The 14,851-nt window shown below is 43.3% G+C and overlaps 1 protein-coding gene, 2 non-coding genes and 1 pseudogene across 3 annotated transcripts; 1 reads left to right on the forward strand and 3 right to left on the reverse strand.

Moving 5' to 3' along the window:
* Positions 1-675: 675 nt before the first annotated feature.
* Positions 676-1,989, reverse strand: LOC118566722 (annotated as a pseudogene).
* Positions 1,990-6,634: 4,645 nt separating this feature from the next.
* On the reverse strand, positions 6,635-13,514 carry thap12b (THAP domain containing 12b). The gene is made up of 5 exons (XM_012882001.3): positions 13,174-13,514; positions 11,954-12,074; positions 11,748-11,855; positions 11,619-11,655; positions 6,635-9,076 (listed from the first exon to the last, which is right to left on the reverse strand). Exons 1-5 carry the CDS (start codon positions 13,260-13,262, stop codon positions 7,176-7,178), a joined length of 2,256 nt encoding a protein of 751 aa, XP_012737455.2. The 5' UTR covers positions 13,263-13,514; the 3' UTR covers positions 6,635-7,175.
* Positions 13,515-14,429: 915 nt separating this feature from the next.
* trnap-agg lies at positions 14,430-14,501 on the forward strand. Its single transcript has one exon. It is a non-coding gene; the product is annotated as a tRNA-Pro (tRNA).
* Positions 14,502-14,752: 251 nt separating this feature from the next.
* trnap-cgg lies at positions 14,753-14,824 on the reverse strand. Its single transcript has one exon. It is a non-coding gene; the product is annotated as a tRNA-Pro (tRNA).
* Positions 14,825-14,851: the final 27 nt, after the last annotated feature.

Raw genomic sequence — 14,851 nt, forward strand, 5'->3', positions numbered from 1 at the left:
GAACCGTAGTAAAATGAGAATGAAAATGATGACAGGATCTATGAATGCTGCAGAACATGTCAGATGGACAAATAATGACAAATTCTATCAGCGGTTTGTATCACCACGCTCACCAATGACCAATTCCCTTTGTGGTTGGTGCTCTGAGAAAAATTTTGGTTGTTGCTATAAAATTTTATTCTGTTAAAATACAGCGTAGAAGAATTAGGAGGAGCAAGGAGATGGATCAAAGAAACAGGAGCATATGGTGGACATACACAGAGGAGTCAAACACAATATATATATTTTTTTTAATGAACCTGAACAATGAAATATAGTAAACACACAGCGGTATAAGCAGAGTTTGATGCTGCCCAGAGAGAGCTCGAATTAACCCAGGGCAGGTTGATAAAAGCACAAGTTGCACATGTAGCCAGAAAACATTGATATTTATTTCAGCAGTCGAAATTTAAAGCTAGTTTCACTATTTCTGCTAGTTGTCACTGAGCTGGGAAACCTTTCAGGCATACTTTTGGTAAATAAATCAGCGAGTAATAGACTTTTTTTTTCCCATGGCTGACAGCGAACACAATGTTAGGGTTAATTGTGCAATTGATTTGAGTTAAATACCTAAAAGCTCTTTAGGTTTCATACTCTAAAATTAACTATTGAATGGTTGCTTTTATTTATTTATTTTTTCTGCAAACTCATCGAGTCAATCACAATGGAAAAAAACCCCAGCATGAATTCAATATTTATTTATTTATTTAGTGCTGTATTTTATCTTCTGAACTAAGTAAGGTTTTAAAGAAAACGTTTTTAATAAATCCAAAAAAGGATAAAAAAAAAAAAAAACAACTGGACTTGTATTCTGAATCTGAAGACGTTTCGCTTCCCATCCAGAAAGATTTCTCAAATCAAAATGTTTTTAATGAACAGCCTTATAGTAAAACATGTAAAGTGAATTTCATAATCAAGCAAAACACAGAGAGTTAATCTGATTGGCTTACTGGTCATTATATCTATAACTCAGGATGTGTGGCCTAACTGGAGGTGGTGGGACCTGAGGAAATTCTCCTTACCTGCTTAGGACCTCCTAGAAGCTCTGACTTTCCATTTAGGCTACAGAACAACATCTAGACGTGTTGTCCTCCTAGATGGACAACTGTAATTTGTTTTAGGCCCAGAGAAGACGCAACAATCCCACCATGCATGAAAGGGTTACAGGATATGCGCTCCAGCTCTGCCCTGGCTTGCCCTCTCACTCTTACCTGTAGCTGCTGGAAGTCGACATGACCTCCTTGATCTGTCTGTTGAGAGCGTCCGCGGCTGCTCGGCCTCTCCGCTGCTCTGCGCTCACCTCTGCGGCTCCCTCCGTCTTCTCTGCCGCTCTCCTCTCCGCAGACTTCTCCCTCCTCGCCGCCTCCTTTGACTCCTTCTCTTGAATTTTCTCCTCGATCTCGCTCTTCTCCACGCCGCTCTCGGTCTCGGCAGCCGCGTGCTCCAGTTTGGAGACGGCGGTGGGACTGGGCTTGGGGATCCACGGGGTGGTTCGTGCTTCTTGGGTATGGGCCAGGGCTTGTAATCCTTCTGGTACTGGTCTCGTGGTGAAACGGCGCCGGCGGAGGCTGGTTACTCGCTCCTGGGTTTGCAGCTGGGCTCGGGGCGCACTCTCCACGCCTGACAGTCTTGCGCAATGACGGACGCGGACGGACGCGCCGTCTCTGGCCGCTGCGGCACCCCCCGTCGCGGGCGGTGCCTTGGCGGCCTCTCGATCTTCAGGGATGCGGCTGGGGCTCTAGCGGCAAGGGCCGCGGCCCTCTTCTGCCCTGTGGCTGGTGTGATGAGGCAGGTGCTGCACGTCGGCTCGGCATCCGAGTTATTTGGTGAAAAACCAAAGGCACCGCGATATCCGCCTTGTCCAGCTCGGTCCAAAAGCGGTTTGATGCCAGCAACGCACGCGTGTGCACGGCCACGCCATTACGCTCAACCCCCACGAAGGTGACTGGAAACGATGGACAGGGGGAGAGGAAAAAAAGGGATCTGTCCGCGGACGGAAACGCGTAGAAAGACGCGCTATGCGTGCAACGCAAAAGTCTCCAATGTTGCAGCTCCCACCCCCGGCCGGAACGGATAGCGCTCGCCGCCCTCTGCCTCCTCCTGCAGGGTTTGTTTGGTCCTGCTTTAAGTTTAAGCCTTTGGGGCTCGCCGTGGAGTGCACATCGCCTGTCTGGTTGCGCATCAAAGCGACCCCACCCCTCTATCTTGTGCGATGCCCTGCGTTGCGTGGTGTGGTACGTGCGGAAACATCACCTGAGCTCGGTCTGCGTCCGCTCCGGCATAGAAGGAGGAGGGAGAGAGATACAGTAACCCGTGCTGCCATGTTGGTCAGTAGTCAAAAACCGAATAACAAAAAGATCGTTTTAATGCGGATAGATAAATAATTATCTACGGCCGTTTTGTGCTCTAGACACAATCATGTGGAAGACTGCTGATCTGATCCCTAGCAGTCGCTGACACACCCTCACAAGCAGAGCAACTCACAAAGTATATTGATAAAAAGATAGTTTTTCAAAAGTGCTGAATTCAATAATTCTAGTGGAAAATTTAGCGGAAGGAAAATAAAAATATAAACCTAACAAAAAGGGGCAAAATTAGTAATTACTGCAGCCCCAATAGTAAGAAAGGGCTACAGCAGAGGCATTACTTGTGTTTAAGCCACTGAACCAGGCAGAGACGGTCAAAAATATTTTAGCTGGGGCAAGGAGATAAAAAAACTGTGGCTCAGCGGTTCAAAAACCTCTCTTCAGATTAAAGGAGACACATCATGCTTTTTATTGCCTTCTTTTTCCACGTTTAAATCATTCAGCCGTCTACAAGAGGAACCGCAATGCACTGGTTCTAATTATTTGCTAATGTTGTCCCACATCCCCTCTTTAACCCCTGTTGGCCTGAGAGCAACTTGTTTCACACTCCACTCCATCCAGGCCGCGAGGCGTTCCACTACATCCCGTTCGGCCATTTTTGTAGTAGCCTATGCGATGTAATAATTTGTGTGTCACCCAACAACTGAGCATTTTCACTTATCCCCCTGTAGCTTCGGCGTCCTTCGGCCAGGACTATGAAATATGGTAATATAAAAACATAAAAATGGCCAAATTAGTAATCTGGAAGTCTACGGCTGCCTCCAAAATGTTCTAATTATAGCTGCTAGCTCAGCTTCCTATAGCTCCTGTTCCTTGACCTTTCAAGAGGCCAACAGTAAGAACTGTATTGTGGGAAGAAGCTTCAGACTGCTGTGCCGGTGTCGGACAGCCTTTAACTAACATGTTATTACGCAACAGAAACACACTGAGGATTCTACTAAAATACGGGCCTACGGCCTTTCCCGAAAAAGAACTACAAAGCACACACTCTCTTCTCTCCGGCCATTTTTCTTAATTTCTGTGAGGCGGGCTGGGCTTGTATACGTTGTGTCACGCAAAGGATTGTGGGATTTCTTATAGCTCCATAGCGCAGGTAAGGGATCTTTTGAGGTTCCTATGCTAAAGGGGCTATGAGAGGAAGCATAGACTCCTTTTCCTACCTCCTTTTCTACTCAGCACTCATGGCGACCGTTGACACACTTCCACTTTGGCCGTGAAGAGTCCTTCCCAGAAGACGCTTTCGGATGCAGCCTTTGACCTTGCTTAGCAGTCCTGCTACAAATTCTGTGACGTTACTGTTTAAAAAAAAGCGTAATAGAGAACTGAAAAAATTAACGACTTAAAAAATGTGACACAAACAGAATATAAAGAGGTCTATGCAGAACGCGGAGAGACCACATGCACATTTTCTCCACTCCTAGAGACTAAGTACACAACTAAATGTATTTAAGGGCAAATTTTTTTTATTTTATTTTTGCATATGTCCCATTTGAAGTAAAGCTTACCCTTTATTTGCGAATCAACACCACACAGTAACGGAGCAAAGAGTGGAGAGGATCAGAACCCAAGTTTATTTGAAGTCCAATATGAAGCTTTCACAGTGATGGCTTGTGGAGCCGTGTCATCTGCTTTGTGAAGTCCAGCTTCAGTGCAGCCACCCATCAGGGAAATCTTCCGCCCGAAGATAAGCTTCATGAGGATTATTTCATTTTTCGACAGGACATGGCACCGGCCCACACCGACAGAAGTATCAGTACCTGTTTTTTACCTTTGAGCTAGATTGTCCAGCAAACTCACCAGAACTAGACCCCACAGAGAGTCTACGTGGTAGATGTCAAGTGAAGGATGGGACGCAGCAGACCCAAAAATGCAGATGTGCTGAAGGCCGACGTCAAAGCAAAAGGTAGTTGGTCTGAACTCATAAATCGCTTTTTTCATACTGACCACTTGAAGTACTTTACAACAGAGCTGCATTTACGCATTAACACTGAAGCTGGTCCCACACAGAGGGAACCACTGGTCCCACTGAGCCACAGCAACCCCAGTCCACGCTTCCTGATCACCTCCAGCTTTAATCCTGACTAAATGTAGGCGGAGAACATGGACCTAGGTTTCAGAAGGCCAACATTTCAGTATGAAAAATATTTCTATTGGTATAATGTAAAATTCTTTGTTGAGAAACAGAATGACCTGTAAAATATGATTAAAAAGTAACAAAAATAGCAATTGAAATTTTATTAATCCACGAGTTTCCTTTTTTTTTTTTCCCAAATCGAATTACACCAATAAATCAACTTTTAAATTATATTCTAATCTATGGAAACAAACTTGAATAACGTATGTCCCATTACGGTGATTGCTGTGTCAACACTCGTTAAAGACAAGTTTGTGAATCATGACTTAGCAACTTTGCAGTCGATACTTTTAACAATAAAGTTTAGGAAGGATTTCATTAATTTGCCCAACAGAAAACCTGTCATAGAAGTCGCTTTTCAACATTTACCTGCAATGAATTGTTCATGTGGCCACCTCTAACATTTTACTGACAGGTTAAAGCAATTGCTTAATGATTTGTGTATCACGGTGCTCAGCTTTAGCGAATCAGAGTTCAGGACTGGAGTTGTTGTAGCTCAGAAAGGACGGAGGTGACCGGTCTCAAGGTGACGAGCTGCCCAGATTAACTAACTGGATGTTGGGGTCCACTTGATGAGCCACAGGGACGGTACACAATATTTTATGGTGTATTGTGGCAAAGAAACTAAAAGAATACAAATTTAGCAATTTCTTCAAATATTGATACATTACATATCTGGAGAAGAACCAAACTAAAGAAACTGGGGATAGGTTCTTCTTTAGTTTTAATAATTATTATTCACAACTAGAGCTGGGCGATAAATCGATTTAATCCATTAATTCGAAATTACAATTCTTTAAGATTTCATTTTTGGAAAATCTGGATTTTATTTTGCCAATACACTCATTGGGTTTCCATGAAGAGAACAGCATGTGATGCTGAATATATGTTTAGGCAAAATTATTGTCAAAATATTGTTAAGTGGAAACTTTTTTTACCATAACACGAGGTACTTCATTTACTTTTTTTTTTTAACTTAGTTTGAAGTTCACAAGTGCAGTGAAGCCTGTTCTTAGCTCAATGTGTAATACCACTAGCAGCAAATGTTTTGTTATATTTTCATTGTTTATAATGGCACGGCTGCCATCTTGTTTTGCATGTTTCACAGCTTGTTTTTAGTTGCACTTTGAATTCAGGTCAACTCCCTGACGAAATGCTTGACATAAAAAGCAAGGTTTTAAATTATTTCTTTAATTTCTTTTTATGAAACAAAAAAAGAGGAAAAAAAAAATCGATTAATCGGATTTGGTATGATAAAAATCGGAGATTTATTTTTAGTCCATATCGCCCAGCCCTATTCACAACTATATTTTAGATTTCTGCTAGAGGAAAAATGTGGCTTCATGACCAAAAAAAAAAAAAAAAAAAAAAAGACGAGATTTTTTTCCATTATAGGGTGTTTAATTAAAAGAAATGAAAAAAACATTCCTCTGAAAATACTTGTAGAAAAAATACCAAACAAGTTTCAACTTCACTATACATGAGAAAAACCAAGCCCGTTTACAGAACGATACATTAACGTAGTACTGAGTAACTTCCAACATATGCTCGGTCTTCAATGCGCGAATGTACAGCAGACTAATTAGGAATTACAAGAAAGAACCACATTAGGCGACAGATAGCGTCACTTTAGCTGTTACTCTGGTTTGAAAGTCAGATGAAGAGCGGCTTCATGAACTGGGCGATCTGCCTCCATCATGTGGCTTGATTTAAAAACACATCATCAGCTCAGCTACCAAAGTTACAAATATCAAAAGGCTACAACAACAAAAAAAAAGCGAGACAAAACAAAACAATATTAGGATTTGATTCACTGAGTTACATTTTCATCACAAACAAGAACTGAACAGTCTGCTGGAGATACGCTGAATATTTACACATCAGGCAATGGACGCCTCTTTAAATGTTCAACCTTTTGACATTTTTTGTTAAAAACATAAGCTCCATAAACTGATGGTGGGGAAACCCCCCCCCCCCCAAAAAAAAACAACTTTTCACATTGGTTTGAATTTCAGTGCGAACCTGTTGGAGCGTCAGCGTCATCCTGCTGAATAGTCGAAGCTTCGGTTTCTCTTCTTAAGGTTTACGGCTTTTCTAAATTCACGGCTAAAAAAACCTCTCACATTTACTGCCTTTTAAAAATGCGTTTAATCACAATGCACACAAAGCACCGGTGTGGAGCTTGATATCGGACTATTGCGGCGCTGCCCCTCCCCCACCTGTTGCTGCACAGCGGTTTTCGGGCCATCTGGAGGTTGCTCTAGCAGCGTGGAGCACTTGTGGCTCATCGCTGCTGTTCAACTGGCACAAAGACATTCCTCATCCTTCCTAGAAAGATCAATCTGTTTGGAAATACGTCTGGTGATGGGGCACACATAGCGTCACCACCTATAAAAGCTGCAGGAGCTGAAGACCTCCGCTTTATAGTCAACGTTTTTGCTTTAATCTATGCATAATAAACCAAACTAACACATAAAAGCTCTACATTATTCAATAAAATGAACAACTGCTGCTTCTCTGTTTTAAATAAATGCAACTAGACGACGTTACACATTTTTTTGGGGGCTTTTTGTATTAATGTCACCCAAACACCGGGAAACTGATACCGGCCCACGCCAAAGTCTGACCCCACAGCGTCAGATCACCTTCGTCACGATAACGTCGTCGCCCACGTCCTCGGGCTCGGCCTCGGAGTCGTCCTCGGGGTAGAGCCGGCAGTATTTGTCCACCATGACGTCCAGGTCGTGTTTGACGTGGCTGTTGATGTGGAGCATCGCCAGACTTTTGTTCAGATGCTTCGCTGGCACGCTGCCCAGATAGGCCTGCAGGCGCTCGCTGGCGCCGGCGCCGGCGCTGTTCTCCACTTTGAGCGCCGGCATGGTGGAGAGCACCTTCAGGAAGGCTTCCACGTTGGGGAAGAACTTGACGTCGGCCAGCTGCAGGGTCTCGTGGATGGTGGTGGGCAAGCGCACCTCTTTCCCTCGGTGCTTCCACTTGATCCTCCAGCAGTGCAGCTCGGCGGGCAGCGTGTCCGGGTTGGGCAGGTCGCCGCGGTAGTCCTCGGCGTAGTTCTCCTCCGTGGTGTTGAACTTCATGTGGCCCATGACGGCCGGCACCAGCGACAGGCACTTCAGGGCTTTGACGTTGCTGTCGGAGAACATCTCCTCCACCTCCTGCATGATGCCGCGGATCACCGGTACGGTCACGTACTCCTTGAAGTAGGTCTCGGCCTGGATCTCGCCGAGGTCGGCCGCCCGCTGCTTGCGGAGGAAGAGCCTCGGCACGGACACGGGGACGTCCATGATGGCGGCCAAGCTCACGGCCTCGCCGTACCAGAACTCGTGGTACACGTCGATGTTGTCGTTGACCTCGTTCAGAGAGTAGAGGACCGCCGTGAGGCTGTTGGCGGCCGAGAACACGTCCAGCGTCTCCCCCTGGAGGTTCCTGCCGAAGGCTCTGGTGAACGTCAGGACGTTCTTTAGGATGACGATGGTGACGACCACCTCGAAGTCCGCGAGGCTCTCGGCGATGGAATACGCGTCGACTGTGACGCGGCTGGGAAACTGGCCGTCGGCGTTGTCGCGGATGCCGTCCATGCACAGCAGGAGCGAAGGCAGCGTATCCAGCAGCACGTCGAAGACGCTGTGCTGCTCCGTCCACCCTGGGGAGCACATCTGCTTCAACGCGTTTCCTTTCTCCGGATTCTTCTGGAAGTGAGTGGAGATGGCCTTCTCCAGCTCGTCCTGAGCGCGCGGCACCTTGAACAACGACGCGATCCTCCTCAGGTTCTCCATGACGATCTGCACGTTGGGGTACGGCAGGTTGTTGGCCAGGTGGATGTTGAGCGCCGTGTGGCAGCACGGCATGTGCAGCGCCAGCGGGTACTTCTCCATGATCAGCACGGCCACGGCTTTCATCTTGGTGGAGGAGGTGCCGGTGGCCTTGTGGGCCTGGCCGCGGCAGTCCTCCATGCTGAGCCCCCAGCGCTCCACCAGCTGAGCCTCCAGCCTCTCCACCAGCGCCGACTCGTCGCCGTCCACGAACTGGAGGAAGTCCACGAACTCCTCCCTGAGGACGTTCTGCTGGTTGACGAAGCGGAGGAACACGGGCAGGTGTTTGCTGTCGGCGAACTCGACCACGTCGCCCGTCACCAGCGAGTAGAAGCGGCTCTCCCTCACCTCCATCAGCATCTCCTCCCTCACCGTGTTCTCGCAAACGTCCAGGAGCTGATTCAGCTGGGTGGCGGTGAGGTACTCGCTGTTCACCGCCGTCGCCTCGAACCTCTTCCTCAGAGCTTCATCGCCGGCATTCATGCAGTAATCCAGGACGGCCTGGAAGTTGTCGGCCTTGAGCTCTTCCTCCGACACTCTGTCGGTGGTCAGAGGGATCGCCTGTTTCGCCAGCATGAACAGGATCTCAAACAAAGACCTCAAATAGTCCCGGTACTCTTTCTCCTCGGCTGAAAACTGAGGCTCGTTGTCAGCGGCGTTTGAGGAATCCTCGTCTTTTTTGGCAGCCTTCTCAGCAGAAGATGCCACTGAGGAAAGAGACCAGAGGAGCACACATTGTTTCAGATAAATACGCACTCAATGGAGATGCACTGATGAGTTTTAGCCAAAGTTTTAAAGAGCTTTGATCTGCCGGTTACAGTTTGAGCTGATTCTGATCACAGGGATACAGCGTTTCACCTAGAAATGTTGTGTTTGGGGGGTACATTAATATAGTGCTGCCTCTTTTTTGAGCAGTTCAAAAGATTTTTCTTCCACTAAGCTTTCCATTAATATCATAGAATACAACTTTATACGAGTAGCCAGCTTCTGTTTTTCTTAACCGTTTCTTTTTCGGTTTATATCATGGATCTTTATACATGATTATATTTTAAAGGCTACCTGCCTTTAGAGAAATCTTTAAAGGATTTTCATTTTAAAGATATTAATGAAAATGAAAATCTCTTTACAATCTATCTCTGCCAGAGTTTAGTATATTTTGGAGCGTAACTTTATCCAATTTTAATTTTATTACATTTGGGATCTGTTTCTGGTCCATTCAAGGGGCCTATCAGCAGGAAAAATGTGTTTTCGGAGAATAAAGCAGCCATCTTATTTCATAGATGGACTCAGGAAGGTGGATTTTTGTTTCCAAAAGACAGGATTGGTGATGTGCAACAATCTAACCAAATGGTATTTTTGTAGGATATCTGAAAATGACCATAGAGTTTACTTGTTGAGAACGCGATATGTCAAGCTTTAATGTTAAGAATAATTAAGTTTAAAGAGACATGATCATCCTCTTATTTGTATTAGAAAAACTCTCAGTATATAAAGGTAAACTGGGCACCACGTGAAATAAACGCATCTATCCTGTTGGATCCTGCGCTCCGGACGCAAGTGATACTAATTCTGTCGAGGATCATTCTTGGTCATTTAAGCATTTCTCTTTGTTCCCCCATCAGAACAGACTCCACCGACCTCTTTGCAGACAGTAGACACTCATTACTCCTGACTGTGGGAGTTTTTGGTGCAGCCATCCTCAGAAATTCAGCCCGTTAACAAAACACAGAAATATTTACCAAGGAAGGTATAAATAAGTCGCAACTTTTAGCGCTCTCTCACCTGGCGGGAATGTGAGTTTACCTGCGGGTGAACCCAGCTGACTGAGCTGGAAGTAAAGGAGCGAGACAACTCAGCTTAGGAGAAACATTAAAGGCGGCTGCACACTTGGTTGTAGTACTGTGCACCTTGTGGACTATCCAGACATTTTAAACATCATAGACGAGCGCACTTATCGGCTACATTTCCCTCAGCGTCACCCACCGCACAACTATCAGTCTGTGGCACAGAGAGTCTGACGCTACAGATGTTTGCGAGTCACGACTGGCTCGATGTCTTTCTGCAGAGCAGTTTCTTATGTGACATCACGTACGCACTTTTAAAATTGAACTCTGAACTTACCTGCCCATGGACTTATGTCCGCCTTATTATGTGGGAGCCTTGAGACAGAAATAGCTCAGGATGCAATCTGCCGCCATTTAGAAAGGGTAATTTTAATAAAGTTAACCACGAACACGCACAGACGTATAATAAATTACTGCATGCCGTGACTTTCTTGTGGGTGGTGGTCAATTTTTTGTTGGCGGGGCGCACCCCTTGTTGAATGGAAGGGGAAACACTGGGATATATAAGCTCAGCAAAGCATTTCCTCTAGGTTTAATGCAGCGAAATCACACTTTATGATTTTTTGTTGTTGTAATTGATGACTAACTACAATAACCATTCAATATTAATATTTTTGTTTTTAACAAAAATGTTTATACCGTTTTATTTTTTAAATTCTATTTTTCATTGAATGTACGTGTTTGCTAAATTGCTAAATATGTTGGTAAAGACTCTCATTCATCCAGGTCATGATCAATCCAAAAAAAAAAAAAAAAAGGTTAAAAAAATAAAAAATAAAACAACTTTCCAGAAGCGAAACGTCTTCAGCTTCAGAATAGAAGTCAGTTGTTTTTTTTTTTTTTTTTTTGCCTTTTTTGGATTAAGTGCACCTACTCTGCAGTCTGCAGCAGTATCCTGTAAAAAAGGGTTTTAGAAATATTTTAAAACAAAGACAAAATGATTATAAATGAAAAAGTCAATTAGCGCCGTCTCAGCAGTCTCACTGCACTCCCTACAGGATGTAGATTTCCATAATCTAGCCAACATCTCCAAATTAAAAATCAATAGGTTAAAAGAGAATAACCTTGCAGAACTCTGTACGGCCTTACTGTTATCTTCCTTCAATCTCATTCTTAAGCAGCCTGAATGTATCAGAGTCGTTTTTCAAATTGCTTCTCAAACCTTTTTTATATCCTCTGACTGGATGTTTTAAACCCCCCTGAAAAAGAAAATTACAGTGGCAAACTGATTTGAAAAACAGGATTTTGACATTTTCGCCCTGCTAGTTGCAAGTCAATGACGATCAAGCTGGAGGTTGTTCAATTCGAGTCAACTGTCAGTTCTAGTTGATTTCTTGGTGCATCTCCCTGATAATAAAATGCTAACACCGATGTACTAGAGTATACCTCGTTTCTAAATACTTACAGCTCCTTTCTTTCATCCTCTGTATATCTTCGTCAGTCTAGGGAGAATTAGAAACTGGAATTAATTCACAAACATTTGCCAAGTTAGTTAAATGATTAAACTGGATTTTTTCCCCCCCCTCCTTCTTACAAGTTCTTTAATCGCCTTCCGATGCCTGGCGCGAGGGTTTTTCAGATGGCTTTTAAAATCAAATATGGTTGGGATGGCCGTATCCTTCAGGACAGTCCTATAGGGGCTCTGAAATAGAAAACTTTCATAAATTAAACAGAACTACGCCATCCTAGAATTGTCCCCAAAATGCTGAAAGACATCTACAAGAGTCGTGTGACACTCACAGTTTTGCACACCATGGCTGGGTCAAAGTGTTTGGCACATAATCTGTAGTGCTTATTTAACTGGTCAGCTGTTTTGGCTTCTAGATCTGCCCTGCGGCAATTCTCCACCCAGATCCTGCATCTAGAAACAGAAACACACACCAGGTTACTAAAACATGACCTTTTACCCAACGTTTTGACAATGACATGATCTGCCGCATAAATATGCTTATAATAGTGCTAGATAATAGTAATACACATATTTTTCAGACTATTCCGATTGTAAGAACCACATTACAGATTTCTTTTGTGTGCAGAAACTATATTTTCTAATGTTTTTTTCCCCTGTTTGAACTTGTAATCCAACAGCATCATAGAATGTTCTCACATCCGTTTTATGGTAGGAAGCTGAAACATTTTAGGAATGTGTATTGTCAAATGAGTAATTCCTGATTACTTCTCAAGTAGAAATCTTTCTTCAAAGTCAAATCCTACAGATTTGATTCAGGAAGATACCACATTGGAAGTTCTGTGCTTGTGAGTTTTTGAACCATTTGAGGACTAAGACATTTGAATTAAGAGTTTTCCAGATCTGAATAGGTATGAAAACTAAAGAGTATGGAAATATTTGTATTTTTCGTTCAATTGTCTAAATTCCTTCATCTGTTTATTCATCATCTATCGATCCTTCACTCTATGTATTTATTTATCAGCTATCTGTTTGTCCAAGACTCTATTGATCCGTCATCCATCCATCTGCATATTTTATCTGATCCCTTGTCCACCTAGCCTGAGGTTCCATATTTACTTGCTTACCTGTAGAAATATCTGCTTTATATTAAAACTGAACGTTTGTATTCATACTTCAAATACAGGCAAATGAAGCACTGTGAAAATGGGGAATTTAAGTCTGTCAAAATGTAGAATTTTGACATGAAAATGAGTAGAACCCAAAATCTCAATGGACTGGAGGAAACATGTTTTTTTTTTTTTTTTTTTCAGAGCAATCCCTCTAAATGTAAGTAAAATAATGCAGCGTCTGTCCAGGTTAAAGATGAATGAGACTTCATAAACATTTACGAATGATTCTCAGACTAATAAATGGGAATGTAGTTTGTGGTTAAAACATTACTTCACATTAACATAAACTCAACTTAAGCAAATAGCTTTAACACAGTTTGCGCATGTTTTGGAAGTACTTTAAGACCGTTATTGTGACTGACGCGTTTTATGTTGCTCACCTCTCAGGGTCCCGAGGAAACCGAAAAAAAGCCAAGTCTGACTGAGTACTCTTCCGTGTACAGTTTGGAGCCGCGCAAAAATTTGGCATGCTGAGTCTCTGCAGTTAGCTTAGCTAACTTCGCTGGCTAATGGCGTTTAATACCTTAATATGCCTTTAAAGGAGCAAGGTTTACGGAAAGGATAATTCAATCAAAGCAAAGCTTTGACGTTCACAAATGAAAGTCACATAAACACATCGGAAACCGATAAGGACTGCCTGGAACCGCCTCACACAACGGTTAGATTTGGATCCATGCTACTTCATTTTGCTACACCGTGTCCCCGCCCACGACGAACGTAAATGGAGACAAGCAAAGCCCCGCGTATAACTATTGGTCAATCGAATTATCAGCTAGACCAATCAAATGTCGACATTTTCTTCTTCTTCTCCTCCCATCTGACGTAGTGACCTCAACCTCTTATGGCGCTCTGCTGCCATCCACAGGCCACTGACAATAATACACTCGATGGAGCAGGCTGAGGACAGAAACCTACAGCTTTCGTTGTTCGGTGAAACTTCTGCCATGTTAGCCAGATCAATGAAAAGTACGCTGGGTATTCTGAATAAAACAGCACTACCTATTCGTGCAGCTAACGTTTCATAAATAGTTTGAATAAATGTCTTAATTTTAGTGACAACAATGGTGATTCATTACTAAAAAAAAAAGGTAACAACACAGTGCAACTCAAAATAATTCGCAACGAAATGTTGATTCTGAAAATATATTTATCAAATCATTTAATTTAGCTTTAATTAAAATGGCTTAACTTTATTTAGCTATACATTTGAATTCAAATGTAAAGTAATACATTCTTACTGGTCCACCATTACCCTGCTTGTAAAGAAAAATTGAGAACTCTGCAATTTGAAATGAAGGATTTGGTTTCCCGAAGGTATGTAGTTTAGTATCTAAATCCTCTTGAAGATATGAAGGTCTTAATATTGTTATATAATTTCTACTGAGGAAGGTAACTCAACGTCAAACAACTTGTTGCATGTGTTGAAACAAAAATGCCACTCCCAATATGGCGGTGACCTTTACGTTCATGCGGCGTTTGTTATTTTAAGTTATGTAGTAATCATTTTTGAAAGTCGAGTTGTGGGTTGTACTAATATAAAGTAAAAAACGCTCTCATCTTAATTCCCTCTGGCTACTAAAACACATCAGACGCAGTATACACGTTCAAGAAAGCATGGTCAATCCCAGATCTCGACGGCTCGTTGGTCTAGGGGTATGATTCTCGCTTAGGGTGCGAGAGGTCCCGGGTTCAAATCCCGGACGAGCCCTCGTTTTGATATCAGCATTAGTTTTCATCATTTTTAGACACGTGACACAATGCGCGAATGGCTTCTTGTCATTTTGCTTCGTTGAAGAAAACGGTGTCGCATATCCGCAATGAGCTGTACCACGTTTAATGAGATACATTAATAATGTCTCAATAACAATAGTGCTTGCTATTAACATTTATTAAAAGCTGCACCCTGAATGTTCTTTCTTAAAATTTGGAACACATTTGTGTTAAAAAAAAAAAAAAACTGGGCTCGTCCGGGATTTGAACCCGGGACCTCTCGCACCCGAAGCGAGAATCATACCCCTAGACCAACGAGCCGCGGCACATCAGGTGACGTAACATGTC

This window comes from Fundulus heteroclitus, chromosome 18, assembly GCF_011125445.2.
Source record: "Fundulus heteroclitus isolate FHET01 chromosome 18, MU-UCD_Fhet_4.1, whole genome shotgun sequence".
In the NCBI taxonomy this organism is placed as follows: Eukaryota; Metazoa; Chordata; class Actinopteri; order Cyprinodontiformes; family Fundulidae; genus Fundulus; species Fundulus heteroclitus.

What these genes read in the sequence shown, in the direction of transcription:
- thap12b (XM_012882001.3), bottom strand. Translation starts at nt 13,262, where the DNA reads ATGCCAAATTTTTGCGCGGCTCCAAACTGTACACGGAAGAGTACTCAG. An exon ending in CAGCCATGGTGTGCAAAACT is followed by an intron (nt 11,856 to 11,953) that starts GTGAGTGTCACA and finishes TTTCTATTTCAG; the next exon opens with AGCCCCTATAGGACTGTCCT. An exon ending in GGAAGGCGATTAAAGAACTT is followed by an intron (nt 11,656 to 11,747) that starts GTAAGAAGGAGG and finishes AATTCTCCCTAG; the next exon opens with ACTGACGAAGATATACAGAG.